Genomic DNA, 19,652 nt, shown 5'->3' with positions numbered 1-19,652 from the left:
AACAGTCAATACACACGCTCCAAAACATGCACCTAATTGAAAAAATCTGTTACCCTGCTCCTAATGGTATACTGCTGTAAAAAAAAAAAGCTAGTGTTCATTATATTTTAGGCTATGCTAGTAACACTGTTAAATAAAAAACACAATTATAAATAAATAGATGGGATTTCCTTTCTCCCAGTAATGCAGCAGTAACTATTTACCGATCACGTCAAAGATGAGGCTCAGGCAAAAAGTAAAAAGCGATCAAAGTGCAATTCCCTTTATCCAAGTTTAACACAAACACTCATCCCTAGGAACTAGTCTTATGTGATTAATGTTCCGGATTACTCAATGCGATGACGTCACTGTCTGCATAATGCGAATGTGCACAATACCGGGAACGCTGGATGAGCTTTATTTGGGATTTCACAGAAGACACAGGGTAGTGTCTTGAAGTGAGGCATTAATAGGCAGAGTTTAGGGGCCATTTTTATTTACCAAACGGCGTGAATCTCTTTGAAATATCACAGAAACCGTTGTGTGCAGTATTGCGACAACCTGGTAAGAAAAGTTAATATGGGGCAAACAATCAAAATATATAACTTTATTATGAATGTAGACTGTCCCTTTAATCGTACCTAGTTTATTTCAATAGCAATGCTTAGCGGGTGTCTGAATTGCACCCATATTTTAGAATATTGTTTATCCATGTTGGACTGTAAATATATGCCTTTTTATTGTATTATGCTGAGAAAGAGCTGAATTGCCAGTGGGTCTACACTCCTTTAGTACTAGCTTGGCGCCAATTTACCACACAACTAAGTTAAGACACAGCTACGCACCTAGACATAGAACTAAAGTTTGCCAATCTCATCCTAATCCCCCTGGGCAGTGTCTCTTGGTCAATATATTCCATGCCTTGCTGCCTGCGGCCGAGACTTATACATAGATATCTCTGCTATGACGCTAGGCAGGCCCTCCAGACCGCGATCACATCCTGGCTTGGCTTTAGGACAGCCAAACGATTAGAACGTTCTATTCCATCCTAACGGCGCTAAAGCCCGGCTAGGACGGAATAGAACGTCACAACAGCGTTAAATGGTTAATACACTTACCTCTGAATTACCTTGTTTCTAAGCATCTTCTGACTGCCCCCTGATCACATAACTTATCTATTGACTTGCATTTAAATGGATAGTAAACCCAATTTTTTTTTCTTTCATGATTCTGAGAGCATGCAATTTTAAGCAAGAATGGCCCCCTCTGCATCGGTTGCCTAAAAAAGGGTATTGCACAATGCGTCAACATCAAGGCATCGCTGCAATACCCTGAAAGCATCTGGAAGCAATCATGATCGCTTCCAGTGCTTGAAACCTCAGAGGACGTGCCGGGCACGTCCTTGGTCATTAACCGACACCCAATGTAGGACGTGCCTGACATGTCCTCGGTCCCCAAGGGGTTAAGCAAATTTCTTATTTACTCCTATTATCAATTTTTCTTTGTTACCTTGCTGTCTTTATTTGGAAAGCAAGAATGTAAGCCTAGAAGACGGACAATTTTTGGTTGAGAATCTGGGTTGCACTTGCTGATTGGTGGCTAAGAGTTAGCCACCAATCAGCAAGTGCAACCCAGGTGCTGAACCTAAAATGGGCCGGCTCTTAATCTTAGATTATTGCATTTTCAAATAAAGATAGCATGAGAACAAAGAAAATTTGATAATTGGAGTAAATTAGAAAGTTGCTTAAAATTGCATGCTCTATCTGAATCATGAAAGAAAAAAAATGGGTTTACTATCCCTTTAAGCCAATTAGTGATGTGTTAGAATCCACGGGTGTGAGCACAATGTTATCTATATGGCTCACATGAACTAGCTTCCCCTGATGTAAAAAGCAACTACAAAAGCATGTGATCATGGGGCTGTCTTTAGGGACTTAAACAATCAGAAAGTGAGGTTTAAAGGTTATAAAGTATGTTAATATAACAATGTTGGTTGTGCAAAGCTGGGGAATGGGTAGGAAAGGCGTTATACATCTTGTAAAACAGTGTTGACTGTCCCTTTAACTCTTTACAAGTACTGGTTTGTGGTACTATGCATTTTCACACTGGGCGCCGCCATCTTGGAGTTTAAGTATTCATGCGCCGTGTGACAGAATCAGTGCTCATTTGCAGATCTGTGAGATTGTGGTTTTATAGATGAACATTACTGTGCACTTCAGTTTAGAGCGCACAAGCTGTACGTTTTTGCAGTGGCTGCATTTCTCTACATTATTCCTGAGGCCTATTTTATATGGCGGCAACCAGTGTAAAGATGCAGAGCTTTGCTAACTGGCTTCTATAATGGGTTAAAATAAGAACAACTTTATAAAGAGCTGAATTAACAATGGCGAGTAATATTCCTGCTACTGTAGATGCCCCCAGCAGTGTAATGTCCCTTTAAACTTTAAAAACCATGATCACCTGCCTCAAGTAAACGATCTTGCAGTGTTTAATTAGGTGAAGAGGGGGACACTTTTAGTGCCCCTATAGCTCCCATAAAACACAGAAGCGCATGTGACTATAGTTTGGAAAAAGCAGACCCTGCTCTTTTCAATGTGGGGTCTCATACCTGTCATTAGTAAGTGGTTGTCATGAAAATCATACTCCTGATGTATTTACTGTATGAGGGAAATGTCTCAAAGCCCGATCCCCTAAAGACAGAATACAACACACAATGCCACTCATATGAAAGAGGGAGTTACTCATTTTCCAAAGCAAGATTTCCTGCTCCTTTAAAAGGGATAGTACACCCATTTTTTTTCTCTCAGGATTCAGAGAGCAGCAATTTTAAGAAACTTTCTAATTTAATCCTATTATCAATTTTTCTTCGTTCTCTTGCTATCTTATATTGGAAAAGCAGCAATCTAAGCTAAGGAGCCGGATCAATTTTGGTTCAGCACCCTGGATAGTGCATGCAGATTGGTGGCTACATTTAGCCACCAATCAGCAAGCGCAACCCATGTTCTGAACCAAAAATGGGACGGCTTCAAAGCTTACATTCTTGCTTTTCAAATAAAGGTATCAAGAGAAGAAAAATGAATAGGAGTAAATTAGAAAGTTGCTGCTCTGAATCATGAAAGAAAATATGGGTTAATTATCCCTTTAAATAGCAAGTGATTTCCATAGAAATTGCACTCAGCTATACACTATGTGCCTTTATAGTGCTCTAGGGACCCCAGCAGCCAAACATATGCCTTACAATGCGGATAGAGCCCCAATAATCTAACAGATCTATAGGCATATGGAAATCAGCAGCAATCCTGCGGTTTTAAATGGTTGCTCCTGTGTCCATCCAGCTAAGTGCTGTAACAAAGATTTCACAGCAGTTTCTTTTTTTTTGGGGGGGGGGGGGGTCTAGTAATTTTTAAAAGCCCTTTATTAACCCCTCATCATTGAAATATATCCTAAGAACCCTCATTTGAAAGACTGAGATAGAATTTAAAGTGACAGTACACTGCAAAATTGTTTTTATATGAATGTATTTTCAATGACTTTTTATATCAGCTGCAGAGTACAGAATTTATGAGAAATTGCATTTTCAGGTTTATTTGTGTATCTGAAGTAGCTGGTTTTGTGCTTTTAAACCACAGTCTATTACAATGGGCTGAGCTTCAGGTAATATCAGATCTCATTATGTTATCACTTTGTGTACACACACTTGCTTCCTTATATTGTCTAGAAAACCAAAGCTCAATACTTAGAGAGAACAATGGAAAATGATCATTTTATTACTTAACTATCATGCACCCCACTGAGAGTAATCTCTTCTGCTGGCTGTGTTTACTTAGGCTATTCAATAGAATATACTCCAGTATAGAAAACTTTCAGTATAGGTTGGGATACCACAGGCTAAATCAGCTATTTCAAATGCCAAAATAGGGGTAAAGGAGCTACTTGTAAACAATTTTAAACACACCAGCAGGTAAAATGAATCATTGGGAACAATTTAAAGGGGAGACATTTTTTAGGTGAACTGTCCCTTTAAAGTGAAGATAAAACAGTGTTTAAAAAACAACTCTAGGATTTACCATCGTTTCATTTATCAGTTACTAAACAAAAAAATGGAGCTAAACTCAATGTTGCGGCAGCTCACTTTAGTCAGAACCTACGACTGCCCACGGAACATCGCTCTTTACCAATGAGGTGACGTTTCTACCTCTAAACCAATAGCCGTGCTAGGATGTCAGACACGCACTGCTATTGGTTTAGAGGTGGAAATGCCACTTCATTGAAGAACAGCGCTGTACCATGGTCGGCCAGAGACGCTGACTTTAGCTTGCTGCCACACAGAAAAGGTGACTTTAGCTGCATTTTTTTGCAACTGATGAATGAAACTACAGTTTATTTTTAGTGAAGGTAAATCCTAGTGTTTTTGTAAACAGCAACGCTCTTATTTACCATCACTTTAATGACTATAGTAATATTAGTGCTAAGGTGGACCAGTGCCAAGTAGAAAACAGGTTTCAGCTTTTTGCATAGCAGTGACTTTCTTTACTATTGTGTCCCTGTATAAAAAGTATAAAATACTAAAGTTGTGTTTCTGTCTGTACTGGTGGTTATAAAAAGAGAATATAATCTTAGCAATAGCTATGCTGCAGTGTTGACTGCAAAGCTATGTTGTGACTACCGCTGCTGATTGGATCAGTTAGATTCTGCTCTGGTCAAGCAGTGCCCTGCGGCTCTCAAATGGTACTTAAAGGGACAGTCTAGTCCAAAATAAAAACTTTCATGATTCAGATAGGGCATGTCAATTTAAACAACTTTCCAATTTATTTTTATCCCCAGTTTTGCTTTATTCTCTTGGTATTCTTAGTTAAAAGCTAAACCTAGGAGGTTTATATGCTAATTTCTTAGACCTTGAAGGCCGCCTCTTATATGAATGCATTTTGACAGTTTTTCACCACTAGAGGGTGTTAGTTCCTGTGTGTCATATAGATAACTGTGCTCATGCACATGTAGTTACCTAGGCGTCAGCACTGATTGGCTAAAATGCAAGTCTATCAAAAGAACTGAAATAAAGGGGCAGTTTGCAGAGTCTTAAATACAAGATAATCACAGAGGTAAAAAGTGTATTTATATAACTGTGTTGGTTATGCAAAACTGGGGAATGGATAATAAAGGGATTATCTATCTTGTAAAACAATAACAATTCTGGTGTAGACTGTCCCTTTAAACCTCTTGATGCCGTTGGGACATCCCATGCTGTTCTAACAGTATTGGGCTATAACATTGTGACGTCCTAACATTTGAAGCGTCCTGCTACCTTCTGTGTTAAAGAAACAGGAAGAGCACAAAATACTTTTTTTTGTTGTTTTATTTTTCTTAAATAAAGACAAAGAAATACATAAACCCCATAGCCTCATTCACCTGTACATATTGCATAGTTTGAAAAACAAGTAATTGTTAAAAAAAAAAAAAATCCTTTATGCCTTCACAAAAGTGTTGTGCAAAATACAATAAGACATCATTCCCTAACTGAAGTCTCATTCCCACACTTCATTTAAATATATATAGTGTGTGCAAATTTAGATACATTTTAAAAAAAGGTAGCTAACTTGGCAAATACAGTATGCACTGTAAGAAAGGAAACAGCACCATAAATATTCAGAGTATGTATTCATTCCTTCTACTTTGTTTTTCTGGTCCATATAGCATTTATAAATGTTATATATATATATTTTTTAATATACTGTATATTTATTAATTCCAAATTCATCAGAATAGAAAAGTGGGGAGCGAGACTCAGAAAGGCACATGAAACAATTTTGTTTTTCCTGAAGAAAGATGAATTTCACACTGCAACGGTAAACTTTATAGGCATGGCTTAACTTCTTAAATATGGCTTTCTCTTAAAAAAATAAGTTAAGATTACCTTGTAAGGTCTTGTAAATATATTTTTCACATTATTCGCATCTAGAAAGTTTTCCACAGAGCCTCCATTAAATACACTTTAGCATAAAGGTAGTTTTAACAAGCCATGAAGAAAAAAATAATAATAATTGTGCTCTAGTACAAAAAACACACATGACATCTGGTACAACAGGGATTTACCACACAACAGATATCCTGATATTTTATATAATGTCATTTCCTCCCCATGCCTCAAAATATTTCTATTTGCTGGACATGAAAGCCAAATGTTTTCTTTCACGATTCAGGTAGACTATGATTACGGCTAACTAGCTGAAACGCGTAAGCCTGGTGTTGCGCCCACTATGTGTATGTTTGGTTGTTCCACGTACACTTTTAATGAATTATTAAAGCTTGTATTTTTATTTTACTAAGGAGTATCCAGCTTTTTCCTTCCTTATCTCAGGTAGACAGAAACATAGTTACAATTTAAACAACTTTCCAATTTACTTCTATCATCTAAATGTATTTCACCAAATTTGTATCCTTTGTTGAAGTAGCAGCAATGCACTACAGGGAGCTAGCTGGCCACATTGGGTAAGCCAATAACATGAGGCATATATGTGCAGCCACCAATCATAAGCTCTTGAGGCTACCTAGGTAACATTTTCAACAAAGGATATCAAGAGAACAAAACAAATGGGAAAGTTGTTTAAAATCACATGCTCTATCTGAACCATGAAAGAAAACAAATCTGATTTCATGTCCCTTTAAGGGATACATGAAACTTGTTCTTCAAATGGGAGTAAATGAACTCTGAAGTGAAATTATGTTTCTGCTACTAAAACTATTTCTAAGATGTGCGGTTAATTCACAACCATGGCATGGAGGGAAGAAATGCACCTCATGGATATTTTCAGCACTGAAAGGTCAGGTTCTAGAGATGAAAAAACAAACTGGGCAATGATCTGTTCATTTTAGACGTTCTAAGCCATTGTACACAACGGAATTTCTAAATATTGTATAGCATTTCGGAAGAAAGGGATCACTGAGGTATAACCATTAAATTACTGGCCTATCAAACGGTACCTGGTAATTGGGAAAAAAAGTGTTAAAAAAAGGGCCATTAAACACTGATATTATAATATAAAATGCAGGTGTGTTAAGATATTCGGAACGTTGCGGTGCTCGGTTCAGAACGCCCCTTTAAAAAAGAGCTCTGAGTCTATATGTGGTAGTTTTCCCAGGTATATTTTCTCATACAGATTATTTTCTGTAGGACACATTTTCCCTGTACCCCATATGGAAGTTACCAAAATATTGGCATTTCTTTATCTATATATGAAGGGGAAAAAAATGGCCCTTTATAGCTCATATGAGACGTAAAATAAGTGTAAGTATATTACATATCCTTTATAGAGCTTGTATTTAGAAATCCAGAGCAGTCCAGGGATACACCCATTGAGAACATTTACATGCTTTTCTTTTGTTGTGGTCAGATTCCAATGAGCTCATGCATGGCTGCAAAGTGTAGAGCACATAAAACAGGGTTAGGAAATCTGTGTGGGGTTATATATTTTGAATTTAATGTCCCTTTAACACTTAGGTAATCCAGGCAAGTATGCTGTGGAAAAGTATTGTTCAATTAAAGGGATATGAAACCCAAATTTTCTCTTTCATGATTTAGATAGAACATGTAATTTTAAGAAAACTTTCTAATTTACTCCCATTAATATTTTTTCTTTGTTCTCTTGGTATCTATTTGAAAAGCAGGAATATAGGTTTAGGAGCCAGGCAATTTTTGGTTAAGCAACTGGGTAGCACTTGCCGACAATAAGCAAGCACTTCCCAAGGTGCTGAACCAAAATGGGCTGGCTCCTAAGCTTACATCCACGCTTTTTCAAATAAAGATACCAAGAGAACGAAGAAAAATATTAGGAGTAGATTACAAAGTTTGCATGCTCTATCTGAAACATGGAAGAAAAAAAAATGTGGGTTTCATATCCCTTTAAGTAAATCATAACGTTTGTTAATATTGTTTAAGCACACGGTTACCTGGATTTAGTGATATTTGCAGTAGTATTACAGGTGGCCCTCGTTTTACAACGGTTCAATTTACACCGTTTCAGAATAACAACCTTTTTTTCCCAGTCATGTGACTGCTATTGAAAAGCATTGAGAAGCAGTGCATTTATTAAAATAGCCAGTAGGTGGAGATGTCCGGTTGTGTTGCAGCAAAGCCAAGCAAGCTGAAATTAATCAGTTTAACCAGATCTGAGCTATCGAGCAGATTTCAAAGGAACAAGATCTTCCTGACTATAAATCAGTCCAGATTGAAATGCATAGAAAGAACTGTTTGCAGAAAAATGCAAGTGAAGTCTGCATTGTGTGATAATTTTTTAAGGTTTATAATGCTGTTTAGCAAATGTTTTTGTTCATTTAACTTAGTTTAATTATATATTCTGTGTTGTGTGGTTATTTTATTAGGTTTATAATGCTGTTTAGCATTTAAAGTCTTCATTTCAAAGCTTTAAAAATAACGTATTAGGTGTTACTTATGATAATTTTGACAGGGGCCTGGAACCTAACGCCCTCACTTCCCATTGACTTACATTATAAACTGGGTTTCAATTTACAACGATTTCGATTTACAACCATTCCTTCTGGAACCTAACCCGGCGTAAACTGAGGGCTACCTGTATATTTAAAACATTTTGTTAACTATGGTGTAACCAGCTACAAGAGTCTTGTATATTTATGTAAAAATAATTCCTCTGCTAAAGTTAAAGTAGGAAAACGCAGTTTCCCCCATTTAGAAATCTACCAGTGTGTGCACAGTACTGCTCAGTGTACCTGACAGTATTTCTACAGAAAGTATGTTCAGAAGATAAAAAGAAAAAAAAAAAAAAAAAAAAAAAAAATACAAACATTGGCTTGTTAAATCATTTTGAAAACAAAATAAATAATATAAATTAAAAAAAAGGTGCGGAGGGCTTTGTGGTCAATGAATGAAAGGAAGAATTGGCTTCAGTGGAACATCCTCCAACCTTATGACCACATAGCAGCCAACATAATCTACAGCGCGGAACAGTCTGTAAAAGTTTGCTTTAAAAATAAAATTTAACAATTAAAAAACAAAACAACCCCCCCCCCCACTGATGTCCATATAAATATATAAAAATAAATATCTTCACAGAAGATAAAGAGATTGGCCTGGTGAGACAGAAGCACAAACTCTGTGGAACATGTCACTGTAGATCTCATAAAAAAAGTTTGTAAACATTAACATGCACCTTCAATGGTTTGAGGCACAAATATTGCTTTGAACACCACCAGAGTAAGAGAGGAGATTGAAAGTCTATGCAGACATGGTTGTGCACGCTCCAGCCCTCTCATTAGAACAGTACTTGTGTAATTTGGACACAGGTTCACATGGTTCTTACTCCTAATTTAGAGAGAAGAGGTATCTGAGAACGTCATGACCCAACCAGGATCTCCATGATGTTGTCCAGATCATTAGAATCTCTAAGACCTTGGCCAGAACTGTATGAAGCAGAATTACAAGATGGATACCAGGGTTCGTCTTGAGCACAAAACCGGCTACCAGAAACCGATCCCAAGGAAGTGACCTCTCTCTCAAACACTGAGGTGTCTATGTCTGAAAAGGGGTCATCAAAAGAAACATCATTGAGGTAACTAGAGCTCATGATTTCAAAGCTACCAAAGATAGTCTCTGTTGCACGAGCTGTAGAGATGCTCTTTACAGTCTGAGCCATGGACGGTTCTTCTTTTGTGGGTAAAGTCACAATGGTATTTGGTGTCTCAGCCCCTGAGGAGTCAGAGCAAGGCTCTCTGGACACTTCTTCTAGTGTGGAAGTGTCCATGGCTACTGGAAGTTCAGGTAGGGTTTCAGTGCAGGCCACAGCAAGAACTAGCTCTTTTATTAATTCTATATCCTTACTATCTTCTGAAGTTTCCAATTTAGGGGTACATTTAGTTTTTTTCTCAAGATTTTCTTTTCTACTCGCAGCATCATTTACTTGTTGATGAACAGAGTTCAAGTTCAGGGGAACAGTGATGTTAAGGCTTTGCTCCACTCTGACCTGGGGATCTTGATTAGCAGACAAACGCAGAAGGTGTTGTGGGGCAGCTTCATCCAAAACATTTTCCAATTCCCTCAAAATGCTGGCGACTGAAGACGACACAGGTAAATCCCCTTCAACACCAGGCAAGAGAATATTCTCTATATCTTCAGGTAGTGCAGGGACACGGGATTCCATCATTACAGTGGAAGACTGCTGGCTTAGTGTTGCCATATTGCCAGAAGGTATGGCTCTGGAATCCAACACAGGAACTGCACAGGGTTCTCGTTTGATCTCCTCCTCAATCAGCCGAAGAGTGTTTGCAATAAGGACATACCGCCTTAGACTAGGTTCAATCAGCATACGACCTTTGTTGAACTTGTCCAGTGACATGTTAAGCATGGACTGGCGGATAACGGGATAGTTCTCACATTGCAAACATGGATCACCATCAACCCAACCCTCATACTCTCGAGTTTTTCTTTTGATGCCTTTGGAATCCATATCCATCTGAAATAAAAAAACAAAAGAAGCTTTAAAAAAGGGACAGTATACACCCATTTTCATATAACTGCATCTAATGGACACTACTATAAAGAAGAATATGCACAGATATTGATCTAAAAATACAGTATAAAAACCTTAAAAAAAAAAAAAAAAAACACACAACTTACTTAGAAGCACCAAGTTTATCTCTGTTGATTAGAGACTATTACAACAGTGCAACTCTCGACAGGGACCTCTACCATTTTAACCCTTATAAATGTTACCCTGTATACCGCCTATGTTTAGAGCTCTGCGGAATCTGTTAGCGCTCTACAAATACCTAATAATAATAATAATAATAATAATAAATAAGCAAGAAAATCCAGGGAAAGTGTCTAAATTGCAGACCCCCCCCCCCCCCCTTCCCTGCATATGAATAGACAGATTATACAGAGACCAGCAGTAGACAGAAAAAGCACGTCTACTTCTGACACTGAGGGGGTTGGTTAGGAGTCTGAAAATCTGCACAATGTTATTAAAAAATAAGCAAAACTAAACATAGTTACAAAAACACTCCCAGATGGGCTATATAAATGGATCATCTACAAAACAATTATGGAACGAAAAAAATTGGTGTATAATGGCCCTTTAAACGGACCAGTAAATACAGTAGATTTGCTTAATCAACAAACGAATGATAAAAAGACAATGCAAAAGTACTTTCAAAGTTGTCTATTTCCAACCCCCTGTATCGTGACAGCCATCAGCCAATCACAAATGCATATAGGTATATTCTGTGAATTCTTGCTCATGCTCAGTAGGAGCAGGTGAATCTAGCGTAAATATAAAAAGACTGCACATTTTGTTAAATTTAGGTAAATGGTAAAGTTGTTTAAAATTGAATGCTCTATCAGAATCATTAAAGTTAAATTTGACCTGAGTGTCCCTTTAACTTTTAAAAAAATTGTAAACTGCAAATAAACTTAAAGGACCACTCAACACTGTAGATTTGCATAAACAAATGCATGATAAGAAGACAATGCAATAGCACTTAGTCTGAACTTCAAATGAGTAGTAGATTTTTGTTAAATAAAATTGCAAAGTTTTGTCTATTTCCACTCCCCCTGTATCATGTGACAGCCATCAGCCAATCACAAATGCACATACGTATATGCTTTGAATTCTTGCACACGCTCAGTAAGAGTTGGTGACTCAAAAAGTGTAAATATAAAAAGACTGTGCACATTTTGTTAATGGAAGTAAATTGGAAAGTTGTTTAAAATTGCTGCTGTATCTGAATCAAGAAGTTTAATTTTGACTTCAGTGTCCCTTTAAAGGAAAATGCAATAGTCATGATTTAAAGCAACATTTCCCAAAATACATCCTGAGGCTACATTTGAAGTTCATGTGAGACCGCTTAATTTATTTAGTGTACACCAAAGGCTACATTAGTGCAATAATATATGCAAAGGTTATTAATATAATCTTTTCTAGATAACATTTTATATAGAAATAGTTATAATTAACCTGGTATTTAAAAAAAAAAGAAAAAAAAGAGTTAACTATTCCAGTCTACATTATTATTAATAATATTAAATTATACTTTTTTTTTTTTATAAAAGCACCAACAAAATCTGCAGCGCTGTCCATCGGTACAAAATATAAAAAGTACAAGGATTACAATAGTTTTAAAGGGACATTAAAGTGACAGTAAACTTTTCCTTACCCAAAGACAATTAAAGGGACAGTATACTCTCATTTTCATATAACTGCATGTAATAGACACTACTATAAAGAATAAGATGCACAGATACTGATATAAAAATCCAGTATAAAACTGTTTAAAAACTTACTTAGAAGCTTTCAGTTTGGCTCTGTTGAAAAGGCAGCTGGAAAGCCCACTGCAAGTGGGAAATAAGACACTCCCCCCACCCCCTTCTTTTTCATATGAAAAGACCCTTTACACAAACAGCAGCAAGCTGGAGAAGGTAGCTGACGGTATTCTCCTAAAACTTTGGGGCTTGGTTAGGAGTCTGAAAATCAGAGCAATGTTATTTAAAAATAAGCAAAACTATACATTTATTTAAAAAAAAAAAACTTTATGGGCTATATAAATAAATAGATCATCTACAAAACATTTATGCAAAGAAAAAATGTGTATAATGTCCCTTTAAGTACAGTACAACAGGCATCCATTACAGTCGCTAACTTTATATTTGTCATACTTGTCCAGAAAATAAGAAAATTTTATATTAAAAATCGCAAAGTTTCCTTGCTTCCTCCACCCCCCGCTCTCTTTTTGGTTTTTAACTGTTAAACGTAATTGCGGTCCCACCCGCTCAATACTCCATTAGCCGTGCTTATTATCCTATTCTTTGGGGAATGCGCATTAATAGGAGCTACGCTACGATATCATTGCTAATGGCTGGATTTCCTGCATTGGTTCAAATGCGCATGCGTCAATTATGAACGTGCATCCGATAATGGAGTAAAATTGTAGGTTTGCCGCATGCGCATAGGAACATGTGGGCGTGAAACCAACACTTTGAGACGCCCATGGGGGACCAATTAGATCTTTTATAATGATCATTCGTCATGAATACCCAAAAAAAAAAAAAAAATAGAATGCGGACGGAGAGTCGGCTAACCAGACAGCTTTGCATGAGCGAAAAATAAGTATAAAATTCAGATTTACAAAAAATCATGAATGAATGAAATACACACACACACAAATTCTTTACACACACATATTATAAAAATAATGAATAATATAACCACACAATTTTTTAAATAAAGTTTTAGCATGTTTATTTTCAAGGCTGTAGCTTTAAAAAAAAAAAAAAACAGTATACAAACAAGGATTTATATCCACCTAGTAGCACTGAGCTTGGTAGGCTGCATGAGATCATATTACAGGGGACAGACTCATCCCTAGTCACCCCTCCCCCTCCCCCCACCACTTCTTTTTCCCAGCTGAGAATCTAAAAACGAAGACAGGGAAAGTGGGGGAAAATATAAGAAATCTACTGTCCTCCTATCATTAAAATAAATAACACACAAACCACAACATGTATGTGTAATCTAAAATCCTAACATACTGGACAAATATTAGCATATGACAAGTGCCACAAATATATATTTATTATACACACATTATCTTCTGAGGCATCTCTCACTTTCTGAATTGGCACAGAGCAGTGATTGCAGTGTAAATTAAATTGGCTATTATAATATTATTATTTATAAATCGCCTAATAATTAAATCTGCACAGAAATACCTAGAGCTTTTGTTGACAAAATAAAGCCAATATTTTGTGTGTGTAGGTGGATGAGATTTTTATTTAAAAAAAAAAAAAAAAAAAAATTATATATATATATATATATATATATATATATATATATATATATATATATTATGACAGGTATAAATGGCTAAGTGTTGAGTTGCATTTTTCTATATAATCAATTGATTTTAGATATAGAAAAGCCCAACATTTACATGCAGAGATTACATTTTTATGGCAGACATAAAATGAAACTTAAAACTGTCCCTAAAATCAAATCATATCTAATAAAACATACTAACTTGTACTCACTGTAGCAGCAATTGATTCCAGGCTACCGTTGCACATCTCCCTGCTCCGGTTTCAGTAACACTAAACTTCCCGCCCAGGAATTTAACTTTAGTAACCACCGTAAAGTTTGCATAACTCCTGCCCTGATCGCCCAGTGCCTCTTGGGATATGTAGTCCTAAGCGCTGCAGATACTAATACAACGAAAAGGTAATGAACTACAAGTCCCATAAAGCAGCGGGGGGGCTTTAATTTACACACAATACCCTGAAAGTGCTTCATGGGAAGTGTAGTTTCGAGCACTAACTTAATAAATAGAGAAGGCGCTTGTGACTACATCTCCCACAATGCAAATGGAAAATACGCATGCGCAAAAGCGATTTTCTACAAAATGCTTACATACCTTATCTCGTTTACGAAATTATTAAATACAAAGTTGCGAAATAACATTTAGACTAAAGCGAGCGACTCTGCCGTAGTCTGTACTATTATATATTATTTGGGCTGTATTGTAAAGCACTCTTCTGTTTTTGTAAGTCGCTCCTGTGAAAGGAATTTCACATTCATCACCAGCCCTTTAAATCAGAAAGGTCAAATTAAAATAAATCAGCAACGCATTTAAAGACAGACAACTCAGATATTAAGTATTATTACCGTAAACTATACAATACACATAAAAAATATGTAAATATATTGCACTACACAGCGAGGGATGAACGGTCTGGAAAAAGTGGGAGGGACACCCAGCGCTTAAAACTACCGTGATCCATTAAACTTGCAGGCAAACACAATATATATGAACAGATCCATGCAAAAATAATACAAATAAATACAAATATTTAAAATAATAATAAAAAAAAATTGGCTCAGAAAACAGACATTTCAGCTGAAAAATACAGATCCCAATAACAAACTATTAGTACATAAAGCTCACTGCAAAGTGTGTAGTGGGCATTTACATCAGATAATACACGTCTAAATAGGTATCTGGCAAAAGAAAGTGCAGGAGGGAGGGTATATAGTATATACTGATCTGATAGAAAAGGGATCAACTATTACAGAATAAAGACTGAACCAAAGAGCTTGCAATCAGTCACACATCAAGCATAACAATGGAGTATATTTTAAATCGTTTTTGCTAACGCAACAATAAAGTAACTATTTCATAAAAACAAATAAACTGCATCTTTGTAACACTAACATCACTGGCTAATGGGAACAATAAATGCTACATATTTGCAACATTGACTTGGATTATGCAAAATCCCAGTATCCTATTTGGGTTAACTTTAATTGCAACATATGTGCAATCATTTTGGTTTAATGCAAAACTATTTTGTCTCATTGCAAATTTAAATGCAGGGTGATCCAGCTGCATTATTTAAATGCATAGACTGATTGTAAGCACCTTAGGCATTAAATACATAACACAATCTATTTTTGCTAATACACCTACATGGAAACCTTAGTGTCCCCCTTCAATAAGTTCCCCCTGAATTAATTACCTGTAAAAGCTCCATTCCAGGGTTAATATTTCCAGTTTAACCAGTAAGTAGAAACTCTGTGTTCCTCCCCCCCTGGCCTCATAGTGCACAGTTAACCAGGGCACCTCTGCGTATGTCACCCTCCCACCCCCTCACTATGCTGCTCACAAACATGCCCACCCCCTCCCTAATCCCTTGCAATCTTATTGGTTGGAGTAGTGTTGGGTGCTGATTGGTCAGATTGTGTAGGACTCAACCCTTTGCTACACCCTTGCACTGAAACGCTCCCAGCTCTTAAAATAAGGTTTTATATGCACTGTATTCACTGACAATTTGAAGTACTCTGTAGTGAGTCAAATTGATCAAATTTAAGGGATATGAGAATCCCAATTAAAGTTTCATGGTTTAGAATGTGTATGTAATTAAGATAATTGTTTTAATTAATTCTATCATAACATGTATTTTGTTGTCTTGGCATCTTTTTGTAGTCTCAGTTGATAGTTGTTTGCATATTAGTGAATCTAGCCAAGTGCCACACTGTCACATAACACTTAGAAAAAACAGGTTGACACAGTATCATCATAGGTGTAGATTCACTAATATCTTCTCAAGCTCACCAAACTCTCCAGTATCTCCAATTGCTGTGATACTCAATTGAGCATATTCACTAACACTCACATATCTCATTATTCATTGGTGAATGGGCACCACAGAATAAAATGGGATTATAGAGACTGGATAATTGTTAGTGGATCTAACCCAGATATACTTTTCCTAAGGAAAGAAGAGGTGTGTGAGGTTCGGAAAATTGGGGAAAGTAGCTTCAGATATTGCTATTAAAGGGACACTCAATCAAAATTAAACTTTCATTATTCAGAGAGAGCATGCCATTTTAAACAACTTTCCAATTTACTTCCATTAACTAAATGTGCACAGTCTTTTTATATTTAAACTTTTTGAGTCACCAGCTCCTACTGAGCATGTGCAAGAATAAGTGTGTATGCATTTGTGAATGGCTGATGGCTGTCACATGGTACAGGGGGAGTGGAAAAAGACATAACTTTTAAAATTGTCAGAAAAAAAATCTACTACTCATTTGAAGTTCAGACTAAGTTATATTGCATTGTCTTGTTATCTTGCATTTGTTGATTATGCAAATCTACTGTGTTGACTGGTCCTTTAAAGGGACAGTTTACTCAAAAAATGTCTCCCCTTTAATTTGTTCCCAATGATCCACTTTACCTGATGGAGTGTATTAAATTATTTACAAGTAGCTCCTTTACCCTTATATTGGCATTTGAAATTGTTGATTTAGCATGTGGTATCCCCACCTATTCTGAAAGTTTGTGGCCGCGCGTACCAGCTACAGATAAGCTATGTAAACACAGCCAGCAGAAGAAATTACACTCCCAGTCGGATATAGCAGAGATAAGGTAATACAATGTTGATTTTCCATTGTTCTCTCAGAGTACTGGTGATTGTTTTAAGGACATATATAAGATAAAGAAGCAGGTATATGTGCACAATGTGATACAGTAATGAGATCTGATTGTACGTACAAGCTCAACCCATTTTATTAGGTTGTGGCTTCAAAACACATAATCAGAGCTTTAATATACACAAATAAGCATTAAAAAGCTAATTTTCATAATTTTTTTACTCTGCAGTTGGTAAAAAAAATCAATTGTAAACACATTAAGGTAAAAACTATTTTACAGTATACTGTCCCTTTAAGGGCTCAATTTATCAAGCCCTTTGCTTCCCTATGACTGCAGGTTCTCACAAGAGAACCTGCAGTAATGATTTATCAAGTAGCGGTCATCAGACCACATCTTACCTTCCCTCTTCTGCACCTCTTAGGTGGAGAATTTAAAAAAGACAGGGGAGATTGAAAGCTCCTGCCCGTGCATGGTCAGGGTGTGGGATTGCATGCAAGGACAAAATAGCGCTAGTGTGCAATGTTAAATTCCCGCTGCAGATTGCTGCCCGCCAGCGAAGAGCTATGGTAGACAGGGTCGGATAAGTATGGCCCTGTCTGCCCTGGCTTGATAAATCGAGCCCTAAATCTGTTCTAATGGGCAGAAATCACTAAGGATCTCCCCAGCCTCTGCAATTTCAACTTGTGCAGTTTTGTGCAGCAGATTCACTAAAGAATGTGGAGGTAAATGGAAAATAAGTTATTGCTTTTTTAGCTAAAAAACCCCCACAAAAATCATATTTATTTTTGTAAAATGGATGTTCCTTACAGCTAGTGAGGCATGTTATTTTTAACCAATAAATCAGTGAGAGTTCGGCGTATCAGGCAGTAAACAATCAGTTGTACACAGACATGTACTTCCTGTTACTTGTAAAAATCAACAAAAATATTTGATATTCACCATTATTTATTTCTAATGTAAAGGAACAGAAGCATCACTTTTGATTTATGACTTCACATATTAATGTAAACAGTAAAACAAAGGAGAATCACATGGACAAAAATATTGGTCCTCTTAACCTAATATTTTGTAGCACAGCCTTCGGAGACAATAACGGCAATCAAGCACTTTCTGAATAAGATTTCTACACTTTTCGACTGGGATTTTGGCTCACTCTTCTTGAGCAAACTGCTTCAGTTCGCCTGGGAACTCTCCCCCTCAGGATTCAAGGTTCCTTCATATGATTCCATTTCTAATTTACTGTCATTTGGATTACAACACCCTTTTTGTTATTTTTTGATCTTTATTAACATTTGTTGAACATCATTTTTGTTTTTTGTTTTTTTCCACTGGATTTTTTGACCAATTTTTTCACATATATTTTTCTTTTTTTTTTTTTTTGCCTTGTGTCACATCACCCTTTTTCCACATTTGCCACTCATTGGTATTAACTCACCTGTGACTCATTTTTTGCACTGCAGTGTTATCAGGACTACTCATATTAATATAATTTTTTGTGAATTTTTTGTGAATTTTTGATTATTAGTTGTGAATCGATTCTTTTTTATTTTATTTTTCACACAGTGTTCACAATTTTATTCTCACATTTGGCCGCTCACTTATGCTGTAAAAACATTTGCACATTTATGCCCATATTATGTTGCACATTTATGTTGCATAAACACTTCGTTTATCTGTGTATCCGCACTCACACGTGGATTTCACAATATCATCATTATAGTTGTCTCACACCCTTGGATCCAATTGTCATTTGCACATTGTGAGTTTTTCAGAAGATTACTCTATCTTACCATTGTTTTTATTCATTAATTTTATCTATCTATTGTTAACAACACTATTTTATTTGTAATAAATCCTTTTTTAGCCTTAGCAGGTATACATTTCATCTTTTAGTGTTTATATTTATCCCTTAGCCTGTATTGGCGCTGTACATATTCCTTTACTACTAGTTTTTTCCCTTGGGGGTTGGTTAGACCCTTTATTTGTATTCAGCTTAAGGGATTGTCTTAGCGCTTGGCTACCACACCTTATTCTCCACTGCTTCAGTTCTCTTAGGTTTGATGGGAGCCTTTTACCAGCCTGTGAGTTTCAGTTCTTCCACAGATGTGCGATGGGATTCAGATCTGGACTCATGGAAGGACACTTTGGAATGGTCCAGTGTTTTCTTCTCATTCATTTTATGGTGCTTTTTGAGGTATGTTTTAAGTCATTATCCTGCTTGATAATGACTCAAAACATACCGCAAAAACCCATGAGGACCCATGACCTGCAACTGAGACACAACTTTTTGACACTGGGCAGTATGTTTCACTCCAGAATGCCTTGATAGTCTTCTCATTTCATTGTGTCCTGCATAGATTCTAGGCGCCCAGTGCCAGAGTCTGGTGAAGCTGTAGAGACTGTAGTGAGCTTTAGTGAATCAGCAGGTGAAGAGAACTTAGGACCTAGTGAAAATGGAGAGGCTGGTGAAGCTGTAAAGACTGTAGTGAGCTTTAGTGAATCAGCATGTGAAGAGAACATATGAACTAGTTAAAATGCAGAGCCTTATGAAGATGTAGAGACTGTTGTGAGCATAAGTAAATCAGCAGGTTAAAAGAACATAGGAACTAGTGAAACTGGAGAGATTGGAAAAGATGTAGAGCCCCACAAGAGTACCCATGCACACACATACTCATATGCACCTGTGTGCACACACATGCTCATACACACACTCACACAAA

At 36.6% G+C, this 19,652-nt stretch overlaps 1 protein-coding gene across 2 annotated transcripts; it reads right to left on the bottom strand.

The window, feature by feature from the left end:
* Nucleotides 1-5,314: 5,314 nt before the first annotated feature.
* LOC128666948 (SERTA domain-containing protein 2-like) lies at nucleotides 5,315-15,616 on the bottom strand. Of its 2 annotated transcripts, none has more exons than XM_053721770.1 (2): nucleotides 15,515-15,616; nucleotides 5,315-10,460 (listed from the first exon to the last, which is right to left on the bottom strand). In XM_053721770.1, the coding sequence occupies exons 1-2, from the start codon at nucleotides 15,527-15,529 to the stop codon at nucleotides 9,345-9,347; spliced, it is 1,131 nt and encodes a 376-aa protein (XP_053577745.1). In that variant the 5' UTR covers nucleotides 15,530-15,616; the 3' UTR covers nucleotides 5,315-9,344. The 2 variants fall into 2 exon arrangements, with proteins under 2 accessions (XP_053577745.1, XP_053577746.1); XM_053721771.1 differs by lacking the exon at nucleotides 15,515-15,616 and adding an exon at nucleotides 14,413-14,474.
* Nucleotides 15,617-19,652: the final 4,036 nt, after the last annotated feature.

The sequence above is a fragment of the Bombina bombina genome, chromosome 7 (genome assembly GCF_027579735.1).
Source record: "Bombina bombina isolate aBomBom1 chromosome 7, aBomBom1.pri, whole genome shotgun sequence".
Classification (NCBI taxonomy): Eukaryota; Metazoa; Chordata; class Amphibia; order Anura; family Bombinatoridae; genus Bombina; species Bombina bombina.
The sequence above is the reverse complement of the archived record's forward strand: the minus strand, read 5'-3'. Positions and strand labels throughout refer to the sequence as shown.